We start from the raw sequence: 16,789 nt of genomic DNA on the forward strand, positions 1-16,789 counted from the left end.
AGCAGTGTTATGAATCTGTTTTTTCCTTAAAGTTCTGTAAATGCTTACCCAGTTCAGTGGTAGGATGTGAAAATTATCAGAAACTTGTATTTGTCAGAGTCCTTTCCATGAATCTCCTTAAAGATGAAGCACCTTTGCAAAAGCATCAGAGTAAAACAATAACTGTCTGTAATTGGGAAAAGACTTGAAAAATGCCAGTGGTTAAAGATATGATGAGAGTTCATTGTAATGCACTTGACAGGGGAATTTGGTTATTTCTGTGACACACCACATTTTAAGATGATAGCTGGAATTACGATGAATAACATTACATATCAGAGTTTTAGGAATTTCGTATTATTTCTGGAACACTTATGTTAATAATACATATCCAAATAAGGATATTGATAAAGAAGGTTTAGCATTATTTCTTGTCTGACGTTTAATGTATTAGAAAAGCCTAATTAGTTTAATGTCTCTCTTTTTATAAGGAGAGAAAATCTATCTTTTGAGATGTTCCAGGGGCCTTTTGAAAAATTCAAAAGTTACTTCTAGGTCAAAAAGACTTCATTTAGAATTTGGTTTGGGGAAGTTTATAAAAAAATATTAAAAAGATTTTAGACACTTGAGTAAATAATATCACAGATCATTATGAAATAATACTTAATTATCTACCTAACCAAAGTGACAGATGATTTTAAAGGCAAATGCAGATACTTACATTGTTGTGAGCAAATCTTAACTCTTCCTGTTGAGAAGACTCATTTTTCTTAAGTAAACAAATACCTGATTAAGATAACATGGGACTTCCCTGGTGACTCAGATGGTAAAGAGTCCACCTACAATGCAGGAGACTCGGGTTCAAACCCTGGGTCAGAAAGACCCCCTGGAGAAGGAAATGGCACCCATTCCAGTATTCTTGCCTGGAGAATTCCATGGACAGAGGGGCCTAGTGGGCTACAGTCCATGGGGTCACAAAGAGTTGGATATGACTGAGTTTCACTTAATCACTTAAAGACAGCATGAAATACAGGAAATTATTTTGATAAAATACAAAATCTTTGCTTTTCTAGCCAGATTACTTAGAGGGTAAAGGAAAACCATTTATAGTCTCTTTCTCTATCAGCAGCAGACAAACACTGCAGGAAAACTGTCCTTTTAGCAGATGAAAAAAATTGCATAAACATATCATTGATAATAAAGCTTGTTGGGAGAAAAAAATAAATCCATAGGATACCAGTTGAATTTTAGCCAGCCTGACAGTACAAGGTAAAATCCTCTCATTCTGTATCTTTCCACCTTGCTGTCTTTTCTATATCATTTTGTTCTTTATTTCCCTCTTTCCTCTTTTGAAATAACCAGCTTTACTCTAGGACAAAATTACTTAAAATTCTCTTAACAAAGGGGTGATAGGGTGAGATGGTTGGATGGCATCACCGACTCAACGGACATGAGTTTGAGCAAACTCCAGGAGACACTATGAAGGACAGGGAAACATGGCATACTGCAGTCCACGGGGTTGCAAAGAGTCAGACAGGACTTAGCGACTGAATATCAACAACCTCATCCCCAAAACACAAACCTCATACCAAAACACATCCTACTTTCCTTGCATTCAGAGACAGTTCCTCTCTTATATTCACTAGTTTAAATTACATATATTAATCAGAATTCTTAACCCTTAGAAACTTTACTTTCTAGTGAAAATTGAGAAGCAAGCAACTATAAACTGCCCGTTATATCAGCATTCTTTTTATTGGCAAATCTATGAATAAGTTTCATAATTTCTAGAAGCACATGCTTTCTTATAGTATAATTTTTCAGTGTGGTACAAGACATGTTTACTAAGGAGAACCAAATTTATCATTAGCCCCTCTGTAATGAAAAGCTCAAAGTGGATAAACTGATGTTCAGTATTAGTGTTTTACCTTATTTGGAAATGACCCAGATAGTCAATAAATTTTCCATCATTTAACTCAGCAGAACTTTGAAGTTTCAAGCCACCAAAGAGATTTGGTGGTGCTTCCCTGGTGGCTCAAAGGTTAAAGCGTCTGCCTCCAATGTGGGAAACCCGGGTTCGATCCCTGGGTCAGGAAGATCCCCTGGAGAAGGAAATGGCAACCCACTCCAGTATTCTTGCCTGGAGAATCCCATGGATGGAGGAGCTTGGTAGGCTACAGTCCACGGGGTCGCAAAGAGTTGGACACGACTGAGTGACTTCACTTCACTTCTTCACTTCATTTTTACGAAGATATTCCATAAAATACATATGGATGTGAGAGTTGGATCATAAAGAAGGCTGAGTGCAGAAGAATTGATGCTTTTGATCTGTAGTGTTGGAGAAGACTCTTGAGAGTCCCTTGGACTGCAGGGAGATCAAACCAGTCAGTTGTAAAGGAACTCAATCCTGAATATTTATTGGAAGGACTGATGCTGAAGCTCCAATACTTTGACCACTTAATGTGAAGAATTGACTCATTGGAAAACACCCTGATGCTGGGAAAGATTGAAGGCAGGAGGAGAAGGGGATGACAGAGGATGAGATGGTTGGATGGCATCACCAGCTTGATGGACATGAGTTTGAGCAGGCTCTGGAAGATGGTGAAGGACAGGGAAGCTTGGTGTGCTGCAGTCCATGGGGTTGCAAAGAGTCGGACATGACTGAGCGACTGAACAGCAACAACAAAACTATTGCTGAAGAGTTCACCTAAACTCTTATTCTACTTACGTCTGTTTAAGTCGCTTGTTCTTAACAGTTATCTTTAGATTACTCATAACAGTTATCTTTAGATTACTCATGAAAGTCTCATGAGACATTAGGCAAAATTGGTGATCATCCCAAATAATTTTTCTTGCTGACAAATTTTGTAACCTAGATAACATGAACTTATTTGAATAGTAAACCCAAGTAGAATAAAAACTGCATGTCTGTATTATATCTAATATTGATAAATTTGAGACATGACGTTTAATTGAACTAACAAACTTAAACTACCTTTTATTTATAGAAGATTATCCCAGATCACATGGAATTGAAAAATGTTTGGATTAGTTCATGTATTACTGAGTTTCAGAATACTTAATTCATAGTATTTATTTTTAGGCCAATTAAATACAGCTTTTTTACAAATTAATTTTGTCAATACTTTCCAAAGATAGAGAAAAAAAGTCACTTGCATGTAACGTATATCCATAGGCATACAGAAACATGCAGCCAGACAGAACCACCCTATAGTTTCCGTTCCAAAATTTTCCCTGTGAATCAGGTGCAACAATATACAACTTACTATTTTATAGACTACCTTTGAGTCCAGAATGTGTCTGGCAGATGGAACAAGTTAAGGTTTCCTGCTCCTGTGACTAGAGCTTTTTACTAGCATTTGTGGAGAAGACTTCTAAGATTTGTATTTGTCTTTGGCAAGTTATCTTCAGGAGGATGTGGACTAGATTTTCAGTAAGAGAGATTTTACAACAGTTTATATTTTAAAAGGCCTCTTTCCCTCCCACTTTTTCCTTCAGTCTCTGGTGATTGTGGGCAGAGTTTTAGTTACCTTCTTGGGTATTTTTGTTTCAAAGACATGGTGAGACTTACATCTTCAGGGACAGAGGAAGAATGTAAGTTTCCTCCCAGAATTTTTAGTGCCTTTTGGATGGTTTTTGTATACCAACACAAGGTAGCAGGGCTACCTTGTACTTAGGGTGAGTGTCCTGTGAAAATAATTCTCTGGACTCAGGGTCAAATGGGGCTTATCCAGGGTTAAAAATGAAGAGGCAGTCAATTTGGTCACTTTGGTCATGGACATGATGAACCCATTGGATCATGCCAATTTTGTGCAGCAGGAGATGGGCCTCATCTTAATATTTTCCATTCACAGTGAGTCTTAGCAGTGATCACTATGATGGAAAAGCTGGCATGGGGTCAGGCATTAAATACCCAAGTGAGGGGAGGCAGTGCCCTGGTAATGAATATTGGTGGGTCCGGGGGGCTTTTGCCTTCTCGTGTCCCTTTCTTTCCTCACTCACAGCCTTGATAACCCTGTCAGCTTTTGATTTGGCAGCAGGGAAGCCTCATGAGGCATGTTTCCTAGTTCTGCCTTGTGCAGGAGAAAGTGGAAGGTGGTTCAGGATTTGTATTAGACTATTGTTCTCCTTGTTCAGTTGCTCAGTCTTGTCCAACTCTTTGCCACCCCATGGACTGCAGCACGCCAGGCTTCCCTGTCCTTCACTATTTCCCGGACTTTGCTCAGACTCATGTCTGTTGTGTCAATGGTGCCATCCAACCGTCTTATCCTCTGTCAGTTAAGGAGTAGTTTTTGATCTCAGTTTCTGCTTTTTTTTTCCCTTTTACCTTAATCTTATGTGTTGATACTGGAAAATTTTAGATGACAACACTGCGAGCCTCTTTGTAGGTGGCTGCTTTCCTTTCCAGGGTGTCCCAAGGGAGCATTCCAGAATGGTGGTTTGCCTCTATTAGCATCATAAGCTCAGGCTCTTGGGAAAAGCTCCCAGGCTTCTGAAATGTTACATAAAATTCTTAGTGTATTAGTATGCATGGCCCAGAAAGTGGCCAGGAGGTTTTGTGTTTATCAAAGAGCTAGTGTACCTCCTCGGGGTTCCTAGGAGGCACTGGCACCAGAGGTTTAGAATATTTTTATTTGTCCATTCATTTTTTAGCAGCTTTATACCAGGGATTGGACTCAATGTCCCATTGGGTTAGGGGACAAAGAGCAACGGTAGTGAGTGAAGTAGTGACATGGGGTCCATACTCTTCTCTGGAGGTACCGTTGGTTTCCATTGTGAGGCTATTTTAACTCTTCTAGGCTAGGACTTGTAGTCTAGGCACAACCCACTGACTCCGTGGTTGCATGTGGGAGTCTCCCCTCCTCACCTAAGGGAGTCTTCTTCTTGTGCCTTTAGCCAGAGCCTTTCCTCATGTGGTGGTGATAGTCTTGCTATCCAGTTCACTCTCCTTGGCTCTTTTTGGCCTTGAGGTGTGGAGGACCCTCACACACATTAATAGTCAACTAAGGTCTTTATAATTAGTGGTCTCATCATCTCATTGGACCATATGGCCTTGATCACACTTCTCTGAGATTGTTGGGTTATGGCATCCATGACCTTTTGGGTTGGATGCCTCAGGCAGCACATGATAAGCACTGTGTAAAAGCAGGTTGCAGCAAGACAGACCCTCAGCAAGTGACTCCTTTCCCAGATGGTGTTACTCACCAAGTTAAGTGGTAGTAAGCAAGCTGCAGCTAACAGGCATTCCCCTTGATTTACTGCAGTGGTAATCATGCAGTCCTGCTGACTATGCCAACTGTTTTATGTGCAATCTCCACCTATCAATAACCAGTGTTATGGCTGGACTAATCCTTGATTCTTATTATGATTACAGATGTCCTTCAGCCATAACCATTGGAAACCTTTGAGGGGAGAAAGATTTATTAAATTACATGGCACACCTGGGGCCACACAGTGAGGTTATTGTAGAGGGAGAGAGAAAAAGTGCACATAAGCCTGGGGTTGAGGGTGGAGGGGCACTCGGGTTTTGAAAAGTGAAATTCACTCAGTCGTGTCTGACTCTTTGTGATACCGTGGACTATATAGTTTTCTTCAGGCCAGAATACTGGGTTGGGTAGCCGTTCCCTTCTCCAGGGGACCTTCCCAACCCAGGGATCGAACTCGGGTCTCCCATATTGCAGGCGGATTCTTTACCAGCTGAGCCACCAGAATACTGAAGTGGGTAGCCTATCCCTTCTCCAGTGGATCTTCCCAACCTAGGAATCAAACCATGGTCTCCTGCATTGCATGCAGATTCTTTACCAGCTGAGCTATCAGGCCCTATAATGACATGAATGAATTACATCCCAAGGCACTCTGTTGCTCTTTAATTATATGGTCATCATGTAATCTTCTGGTTATTTTTTATTTTTCAAGTCTTTGTCCAGGGAATCCCAAGAATAATGGAGTGGGTTGCCATGCCCTTCTCCAGGGGATCTTCCCAACCCAGGGATCAAACCCACATCTCTTGTATCTCCTGCATTGGCAGGCAGGTTCTTTACCACTAGCGCCACCTGGGAAAGGTTTCGAGGACTCACTTTTTATTGGTGAATTTAAAACTTAAGAGTGGGAATATAAAGCATGAGAAGAGTAAAAGTCAAGTGATCCAAATGGCCAGTTATCAAAGTTAACCAAAATCTCTAAACACAGGAGCCTCAGTGGGAGGTATCCTGACTCTTTATCTAGTTGTGGGGCTGGCTTTGTGTTTACTCAAGATAGCCGTCTTTGAAGTGGATGCCTCACTAACCAAGCCTTAAATCAGGTACTTGCATTACAAAGTAGAGAAAACCCAGTTTCTGATGAAGAAAAGCTATAATTTTTTTGTAATTGCAGAAATAAATAATACTTTGCTGTTTTGGTTCTATTCTAATCTTCAGGATACTCATTGAACTGATCTGGAATTAATACAGAATATTTGCGTTTTAAACATCCATATATGTTATTAACATGTAGGATGGTGAATGTTACTTTCTATAGGATCATTTATTTATATGTTGGAAACAGATACTTAAAACTTCAAGGTTTTTAAAAAGTCACTTTTTATCATCTGTTAATGAAAAGTTATTTTATTATCTATATCTGAGTGTGTGTGTATATTTATATATTTTACATTATAAATTGACTAGGCATGCCTCAGAGTCTATAAAGACAATCCAAACCCCATTTTGTTTTTTGATTAGAAGCCAGTCGAATTCAATGCATAGTCAAATTTACCATATCGCCAACTTCCGTCTATGTGTTTTGATTGTTTTTTACCTTCCACAGAATGACTTCGCCCCGTTTCATTGAATTTGTCTGCAAACATGATGAAGTTTTAAAATGCTTTGTTAACAGGTAAAACTTCCTTGGTTTATTGGACTGCTCTTGTAACTTTTTCTTTCTTGCAGTTTTTATCTCAACAGAAAAAATATTCTGTTATTATCTAAAAAATATTCAATGCCAAGTATGAGTATAGTAGGTGTGGGTTAATATGTATTTTTATTCTATTTCAATATCTGTGTATCTAAATTTATATGTCACTTAATGCTACTCATCCTTCCCATTTATACAAGCAGCGCATGTTTTTCTTTTAGGAATCCCAAGATTATATTTGACCACTTTCACTTCCTTCTTGAATGTCCTGAATTGATGTCAAGATTCATGCATATCATAAAGTCACAGGTAGTGCTTTTTAAAATCTCTCTTTAGCCTGTCTAAGGAAAATTAAGTTTTTAATTTGAATACTCTTCAGTAGAGTAATTACTAGAGACCACCTGCTGTAAGTGAAGTGACATTACCTTATTCTTTAGTATATGGAATTACCCTAGTGTGTTACTTTCGTATGAGGAGTAAATTTAAGAAATGTGTATTGAGTGCCTACTGTGTGCAAAGATAGCACCTTGTCACATTCCTCAAATGGAACACTAACCCTGTAAAGCCAATGGTTCTTGGGGATAAAATCCCCAAATACATTTGGGAAATATAACAAATGCCTTGTTGGGGATTTATAAAGCATATCAGCAGTTTACTAAAGACTTTGGAAGCCCTTTGGTAAATATAGTGGTTTAGCTTTGTTAATCCTCCAAACTTATTTGACCTTTCCTTCCCAAGAGAGCTTTCCTTCCCAAGGGTTCATTCTGTATATCTCATTTTTTATGAGACATGCTTGGGAAAAGCTCATTTTGCTACTTATCAGATATGTGACTTTGGGCATCTTTCTAACATTCTTGAGCCTTGAGATCTTCATTTACAAAAATAGAGATAATGACTCTTTAACTTCATAAAACGTCTGTTGTGAAGAATATGTTTTAAATAGTGACTGGTACATATATTCAATAAGTGATAATTGTTTTGTAGATCAAAAGCATATGTTCCATCTCCAGAGGGATCTTAATTCACCCTAGCAGGGGAGATAATAAATGTACCTGTAAAATATTGTAATTGTAGTACCACAGTGTTACCTAGTTCTTCAGGAGTTTGAGGGAGGAAGGGCTTGCTTTTGGCTGCTTTAGTCAAGGGAGATTTTAAAGAGGAGGTGGATTTACATGCAGATTTTTGATAGGAATAAATGGGGATGCTGGGAGAGATTGGGGGCAGGAGGAGAAGGGGACGACAGAGGATGAGATGGCTGGATGGCATCACCGACTCGATGGGCATGAGTTTGAGTAAACTCCGGGAGTTTGTGATGGACAGGGAGGCCTGGCGTGCCGTGATTCATGGGGTTGCAAAGAGTTGGACACGACTGAGCGACTGAACTGAAATGGGGAAGATGAACATTCTAGCCAAGATATGGATCAGGGCATGTAGATGGGAAAGTTGGTTAAAGCAGGGATTTTGTGTAGGTGAGGAATGAGATATAATTCTGGGAAGGTAGATTAGGATTATACTACATGGATCCTTGATTGCCAGATTGAAGAATTTTCATTTGCTAGACTGTCAGGAGCCATTGATAACTTTATTTCAGGAGAATAACATGAGCCTGTCAAAGTTTTAGGAAATAATTTGTCTGAAATGTAGGCTAGACTGGAGGCAAAGGTTTGGTTATTAGTCATAAGATAAGTGCTATAGGTGTTTTAAAATGTCTTCAGGGACAGTAAGTACTCCTTTCAATAATTAAAAAAAGCTAAGAACTAAGCCTTATAAAATTATACACATGTATATAGGTCCTCTTTGGCATCTGTTTAATAATGATGATATAAAAGAGAAAGTAGTGGTGATAATTTACATTTATTGAATGCTAACTTTAGGTCAGGTTCCATACATTTGTTTTATATAGATTATTTTATTTTCATACCAATCATATGATATAGGTACTTATTTACTGAAGAGGTTAAATAACTTGTTTAAGTCATTCAGCTGCTTAGTGGGGGAACTAGAATCTAAAAAATTTTCTCTGGTTCTTAAATTCATTTTCTTAATCTGCACCATTAGCCATTCTAGAGTAAATGTGATTATAGGTAAAAGAAACATAGCTTTTGAAACAGGTAGTTTGCTATTTTTAATACTGTCTCTGTTTTTCACTTCCTTTTCCCTCTTCCCTTCCTGAGTGATTCATTCAAAAAGCATCTGCATTAGCCATCCACCTTCTTGACTCACAGAGGGGTTTTGTCACCTAACCAATACAGGTGTCCACATGCATAGTGGTGGCCCAGTGGGAGTTTTGGAGCTTGGACCTGCTAAAGGAGGGTGTATGTGTGGAAGAGGAGCTCACCATAGAGTGTGTGAGTTGGAGCAATATATGGAGGATGTCCAGTGTGCAAGTTGGTGATAGTTGCTCAGAGTAGTTTGACAGAACTTGAGTGGGGTAACAGAGCTTGAGTGGGGTATAGGGTGTCTGTGCACTGAATGGTTCACATCAGTGACTGAAGATTGATTATGTATGAGGTAAGCAGTTGACTGAATTAGTAAAGATAATGGAAGCCTAGTGTCTTACTGTTGGAGAAAGGAGTTAAAAGTTGGAGGAAAACAATGAATCATGTACTGTTGAATTAATTGGAGATACCAGTGTGAACTTAGAGTTTCCAGTGTCGCTAGATAGATATAGCAAACCTGGGATCCACTTCTTGGCCTCTGAATGCCATTCTCAGTAGACTAGGGCCTGTTGGAGAAATGGCTAATTCAGGGAAAGTGTGAGATGAGCCTGGATCATCTTATTGTGCAAGAAAGTTGTTCAAAGAATGATGAATGATGAGGTTGTGTCAAAATGATTCAGAAGCAGCTTGAATAGACTCCAGTGGCCAAATCTGGAATAATCTGAACATCAAAATAAATAATGATGGCAAAATACTGCAAATAAAATTGAAGCTTGTAAATCTATAGTGAAAGAATTAATGAATAAATGGAAACTATGATGAAGGGTGGTATATTTTTATAATCTCAAAGTATCTCCTTTTAGAATACTAATTACAAAGATTAAAAAGGAACTTTACAGTGGAAAAGCTTGGCAATGATCCCAGCAGACATACCAGCATGCCAGCACTGAGAATATGGCATCACTTCTTAGATATTGCTGTCACAGATGCACACCCTGAATTTAATCATGGGAAATCATGGTGGTTGTTATTCTGTCACTAAGTTGTGTCCCATTCTCTGTGACACCATAATAGTCAGACTAACTCTACTTGAGAGGCATTCTACAACATAACTGACTTGCAGTCTTTAAATGTAGGTCCTGAAAATTAAGAAAGCACAGAATAACTGTGCCAAATCAAAGAGACAGCTATTAATAAATACAGTTCATGAGTCATTATGCTATACAGGATATTATTTGGAACCTGGAAAAACTTGAAATGGGGTCTGAAGATTAGATATAATAATATTATCAGTGTTAATTTCCTGATTTTGATGATTGTGAACTGCTTATGTAGATGAATTCTCTTGTTTGTAGGAAATATATACTAAAGTATTTTCTAGGACTGTCTGGACATCATGTTAGCAACTTACTTACGTTAGGGGGAAAAAGACACCATTGTACTATACTAAGAAACTGGAGGCTATGACAGAAAAAAGTAAAAACAACTACCTCTGCTAAGGGATTGACTACTTCTTCTGTTGGCGGTTTTCAGGTGGCCTGGTAGTTAAAGGGAGAGACATTTTGTATTGCTGTACAGATACTGTTAAGAGGAGCCTCTGTTATCAGTCCTGTTTTGTGAATTATTTTATGGAAATACAGGTACTCAGAAAGTTTACATAAAGAAATGTGTCCTTTGGTTTTGTAGGCATATGTACATATATGTGTTGGGGAGATATTTTGATCTTAACAGGTAACTTACTAGCTTTTTGTACCTTTTAATGTTACATTTGAATTACTTAAAAAAAAGGTTGTCATGTATGTTTATTTTAAAACTGGTTCTCATTTTCTAGATAAAGGATAGAGTTTAATATTTAATCTCTTATAATGGCAAGTAGGTTTACTGTCATTTAAAATACTTACTTGCAGTCATTTTAACATTGGTGTGAGTGATAAGAACAGTATCTGTTAGCATTCTCAGTTCAGTTCAGTTGCTCAGTCTTGTTCGACTCTTTGCGACCCCATGGTCTGCAGCACACCAGGCCTCCCTGTCTGTCACCAGCTCCCAGAGCCTGCTCAAACTCATATCCATTGAGTTGGTGATGCCATCCAACCATCTCATCCTCTGTTGTCGCTTTCTCCTCCTACCTTCAATCTTTCCCAGCAACGGGGTCTTTTCTAATGATTAGAGTCAGTTTTTTGCATCAGGTGGCCAAAGTTCGGATTCTGGGAGTTGAGTATTTGCACAAATTACCTAACCTCTTGGTGCTGCACTTTTCCCTTCTGTGAAATGGGGATAATAATAATGAGTCCCTTTTTCTCAGAGTGTTGTAAGGGTTATATGTGAAAATGCATGTTAAGTGCTTAAAATAGTACCTGGCTTATAGGTGCTTTAATAAACATTAGTTAATTTGTGATTATAATAATTACTGTCTTCCTTTAATCCTCAGAATTAGAATTCCAAGTAGGTATTATTTTTCCCCACTTTACAGGTAGGAAGACTGAGAGGATTACATGTAGGAAGTTCTGAGAGGATTTGTAATTCCCCTCAGGTCACAAACCTAGTAGTGATAGATCTAGGATTTCAAAACATTGTTTATCAAAATTCAAAGCCCTATTTAAATTACTTCTGTGTAATGTTTTCTCCTCTTTTACCTAGATTTTAGGAATAATCAGCATTAAAATATCAAGCACTTAACATTCTAGTCTGTGTACTAAAAATGAAATAACCCAGTAATGAATATAACAATAGCAACATTTTATTCAAAATGTGGAAAACTTCTAGAAGTATGGATAAAATTATACATTTAATTTTGGAAAGGGAACATTTTTCTTATTGGAAGAACAGATATTAAAAGGCAAAAATTAATCTTGCACAAGTTATTCTCATAAAAATATTTTATTAAGAATTGGTTAAAAGTGGTGTTTAAGTCTTTTGAAGCAAAATAATATTTTGCTCAGATAAAGAAATTTACTGGTGTCCTAAAAACTGCATGAGAGAGACCCTCTTTGTGGTGTTGGATATTGATCATATTTGTCTCTTGAAACTGTTGGCTTTTGTGGTAGTGCAGCACCCTGATTCTCCTTTGACTTTTCTAGCTGTGTGTATCATTTGGTAATAAGCAAATTCTCAGTATTGACCTGTGATCATAAACTTCTCTATTCTTGGTGTATGTCCCTATATCTTTAATCTCTTGAACATGAGATACTACCTTGTCTCCTATATTATCTTCATTCATGACTCTTTCCAGTGTCTCACCTGCAGAACATTCTAGTATTTATTTCCAAGCTCTTAGTAGTTATATCCCTATTAACCTTAAATTCAGAATTTTTAAGATCTCATTTGTTATGTTCACCAGTACCTCCTAGGAATTGAGATAGATAGTGGTGGGGCAGGGGGTTTCCCCTCTCAGCTATTTCTGATGTAAAGTTCTGTCCTTAGAGACCTTCTCTTAAAGGAGTAATGTCTTTCAGATTTTCTTTATTGTTCTTTCCTACTATGACCAGGACCATATCACTCAATTAGGTACCTTCAGTGGCCATTGTGTCTTGATTCGAAGGATCCATAATTATGTCCTTGATTTACTTACAAAAACTTCCTTCCTTCAATGTATATAGGGCTATGCTGGCACCGTCACTGCATCTTCCAGGGGACGTGTTTCTTTTGTGCCTTTTTCTTGTCTCCCTTAGCCTGCTGTGCTTTCTCTCCCCTCTGCTTGAACAGATCCTCCCCACCTGTAAGTCCTGCTTCAGACCAGGGTCTCATGAAGCCGTTGTTCTCCACTCATCTGCACAGTCTCGGGATTCTTAGTACACTGTGATCTGTATGTTACTGTTTAGAACTTGGTATCATTATATGTGTTGAATTGTTTCAGTGTTAGTCTTATCTCTTTATACTGGACAGTTTCTAGCAGTGAAATTTTTACAGCTCTTATGTTACCTGGAGTATCTGCACGTACTAGGTACTCAGTAATACTTTCTGATTAATAAAATTACAAATCACAGTTTGCATATCTGGCAAATGAATGAAAGGTAGAGACTATCTTAACTGTTCACAAGATCTTATTTTTCAGTTTTTAGGGTGGAGGAAGGAAAGAAAAAAGTTTAACAAATTCCATTTTAGTTGCTGCATGTGTTCAAAGGATAGAAGTTAGAATTAGGTGTAAAGATTGTTTTCATGGAAAATTAAATGGAGTATGCAACATAATTTCTCTGGATATGGAAATTCATTCTTACAAACCTTTTGGGGTTTAAAAGAAATTGAGTGTGTGTTCAATTGTATGTCTGATATTAAATTCTTTTATCAAGTCTTTTCTGTAGATAATGCAGGGAATTAAAAGAAATACACTATCTAGGTAGTCAAAGTATTTCAACTTAGATAGGCCTTTTTGTGAATAGTAGATGAAATGTCAGAACATTATTTAGAACTAATTGTAAATGTATAAGAATGATTATTTGTAGAAAGGACATTTAGAATGCTAGTTAAGTAAATCTGATAGTTAAGTGACTGAAATCCTGCTAACATATTTCACTGTTATTTGTTGGGGTAGCCATTTAAAGATCGCTGTGAATGGTTCTATGAACATCTGCATTCAGGACAGCCAGATTCAGACATGGTGCACAGGCCAGTGAATGAAAATGATATCCTGCTGGTTCATAGAGGTATGTTTAGAAATAAAGTGATGTGTGTATAAGGCACAAAATACTAGTTTTTGTAAATTTTAGTATGTAAAATTAACCATTGCTACATATTTAGATTCTATTTTTAGGAGTAGCTGTGAAGTTGTGTCAAAAGCAAATTGTGCAAAGCTAAAGCAAGGAATTGCTGTACGGTTTCATGGAGAAGAAGGCATGGTGAGTGTACAAATAAGTGTTGTTAAGATCACTGTCTATAAAAGATTGAAAAGCCCTTGCATAAAGTTTAATATTTAATTGATAATGGAAGAAATTTAATGTTATTATAATTTAGAAAAAATTTCACCATTTCTATTGATACTTAATCTTATTTTCTTGAACTCAGGGTCAAGGTGTTGTCCGTGAGTGGTTTGATATTCTGTCTAATGAGATAGTCAACCCTGATTATGCATTGTTTACCCAGTCAGCTGATGGTAAGTTGTACAGTCGAGATAACTTTTTCTGTGACTTGTCACGTTTTCAGACTACACTACTTCAGTGCCTTTTATCCTTTGATTTCTATAGTAGCCTTGTGAGCTAGGGTGACTGTTCCCTTTTCATAGATGAGGAAATTGAAATTCAGAATTTTTGTCTATTAATAGCCGTTCACAAGTGGTAGGATCATGAGTAGAACCTGACTCAGCGTAGCATTCTTTCCTCTATAAGCAGTTGGTTCTCAAATGCTTATCTCAAGTACTGTTGCTAGCCTCAAGGAAGTTTTCATCAGTTATTTGTAAAATAAAACTAAATTTATTCACTTTAAGGCTTGTCCTTTAGTCTACTTTTCTTGAATTAAAATTGCCTTTTATAAAATGATGCTAGTAGGTGAACTTTCAAAAAAATATAAGTGCTTGTTTGGAAAAATTAAAATTTGCTAACCCTATATGAGTTTCCAACTCTTTGAAGTTTTTTGATCATTAAAAACAAAGTCTAGGAGTCATGGTATTAAATGTTAACTTATAGTATGTTTACATTACTATAGTAACTTTGTTTTCAGTCCTTTTAAAAGATTGACGAGGTAACTAAAAAGCTTTTATTTAACCATGTAATACAGATAAAAAACTCTTCCTTATTGAAATGTTGTTTGCTGCCTACAGACTTACTATTTGATATTGTAGGCTAAAGGACTTCCCTGGTGGCTCAGACAGTGTAGAGATCTGCCTGCATTGTGGGAGACCCGGGTTCGATTCCTGGGTGGGGAAGATCCCCTGGAGAAGGGAATGGCAACCCCCGCCAGTATTCTTGCCTGAAGGATTTCATGGATAGAGGAGACTGCTGAACTCTGTCCATGGATTCCTAAGAGTCGGACACAACTAAGTGACTAATACACATACATTGTAGACTAAATGGAAGTGGTTACCACCTCATGTGTATAAGATATATACTTGAGAGTTTTTTAACTTAAGAAGACTTACATCCAGGTGAAGATGGGATTTTAGTTTTTAAATGCTTTGTACAGTTGCTTTTATTTTCTGAAATTTTTTTCTTTCTCAGTGTTTAAATTCTTCTGTAAGAAGAGAGTGTCTCATTAATTATAGTTTCTGATTGCATTCAACCAAGCCAGCAGAAATCTCCACTGAATAAGAAGGATGACTCTAAGAGAAGCAAGTGGGGCTGGGCTTCATGATTCTAGGCAACTGCAGGAATTCACCTGTTTGATGGGCTCCTCAAACACACTTGATGTATTTGAAATAATCTAGAAATATGGGACTTGCTGCTTTAATTCTGTAACCTTTTGATTATTTTCTCTGAGATAAATTGGCATCTTTGTGATTTTTATGACAAGTATGATGAAGCCCTGATTTAGCTATTTAGGCCTAATCTTTGAAGCAAGATTTAGCATTAAGACATTGTATGTTAGATTTATATCTTTTCTTTATAGTCCCTTATTCTAAACTGTCTCTTTAGTTTCATATCTGAGAAATATATTTGGTGTGAAATCATTAGAAATCACACCAGATGTACTTACTCATTCCTGCTGGCTCAGTTGGTAAAGAATCCGCCTGTAATGCAGAAGACAGCCTGCAGTGCAGAAGATCTGAGTTTGATCCCTGGGTCAGGAAGATCCCCTGAGAAGGAATGGCACCCTACTCAAGTATTCTTGCCTGGGAACTTTCAGGGACAGAGGAGCCTGGCAGGCTACAGTCCATGGGGTTGCAAGAGTTAGACACAACTTAGATATTAAACCATCACCACCACTTACTCTATAGATTTATAGCAGATAATATGTTGAAGCACATAGACCGTAAAGTTTGTGACTCTTCCTTTTCATAAGCCATATAGGTTTTCTCTTTGGGGTTATATTATTAATAAATTAAAAAGTAGATAAAACATTTTCTTGTTCTAGAAAGTTACATTTAGGATTCCCAAATATGGGAGATGCTTGGGTAGACCTAATATGTACAGTAATTTCTTTAAAATGTGCTTTCTGATTAAATTAAAATGCTTACTATAGAGCAGTGTCTTTGGTGTGTTCTACTAAATGTCAGTCCTTGTGCTGTCCTTCTTTTTGCTATGATCTTGGGCTTGTAAATGTAATATTTCTGGAGCTCAGTTCCCTTATTTGAAAATGATGATTACCCGTGGTTTGTAATGTAGTGGGAAATCAGCTGATGTGTAAAAATGCTTAGTCCAATGCCTGGCACATAGAAGTCAGAAATAAATGTTAGGGTCTATTATTACTATTCTGTGAAGATGATATTTTCTTTTTGAATAGGTTTTTTCTGAGATGATGAACTGTCAAGTTTTACGGATTTGAACTTAAAGCATGACATTATAAAACTTTATATTCTATCTTAATGCATTTTCAAGTTAAAAATTTACGCATTTCCTGAAGACTTTTCCCCTTGTTTATTTCCTTTTTGTTCTTTTGATTTCTCTGTATCTATTCTTTTTGATAATTCAGATTTCCCAGTAAGTACTTAAAGAAGTTATGTACAGACTTATGAGGGGAAATAGGTAAAATTGTGATTATTCTCAGAATATTGTTATTTTTCAAATTATATTTGTTTGTCTTTGAAGTCTTTCTTCATCTCACAAAACTTTGGTTTGACTTCTAATACCCAGTCTTACATTGTGACTGGGAAT

The 16,789-nt window shown here is 37.3% G+C and overlaps 1 protein-coding gene across 5 annotated transcripts in view; it reads left to right on the forward strand.

Moving 5' to 3' along the window:
* Window positions 1-16,789, forward strand: part of HACE1 (HECT domain and ankyrin repeat containing E3 ubiquitin protein ligase 1) — a 117,550-nt gene that overhangs the window by 62,747 nt on the left and 38,014 nt on the right. For all 5 annotated transcript variants that reach the window (XM_043889944.1, XM_043889946.1, XM_043889948.1 and 2 more), the window contains 5 exons: window positions 6,805-6,873; window positions 7,113-7,200; window positions 13,579-13,690; window positions 13,785-13,882; window positions 14,049-14,136. In XM_043889944.1, coding sequence (XP_043745879.1) covers window positions 6,805-6,873; window positions 7,113-7,200; window positions 13,579-13,690; window positions 13,785-13,882; window positions 14,049-14,136 — 455 coding nt within the window. The remainder of the gene's footprint in view (window positions 1-6,804; window positions 6,874-7,112; window positions 7,201-13,578; window positions 13,691-13,784; window positions 13,883-14,048; window positions 14,137-16,789) is intronic.

This window comes from Cervus elaphus, chromosome 28, assembly GCF_910594005.1.
Source record: "Cervus elaphus chromosome 28, mCerEla1.1, whole genome shotgun sequence".
Lineage (NCBI taxonomy): Eukaryota > Metazoa > Chordata > Mammalia > Artiodactyla > Cervidae > Cervus > Cervus elaphus.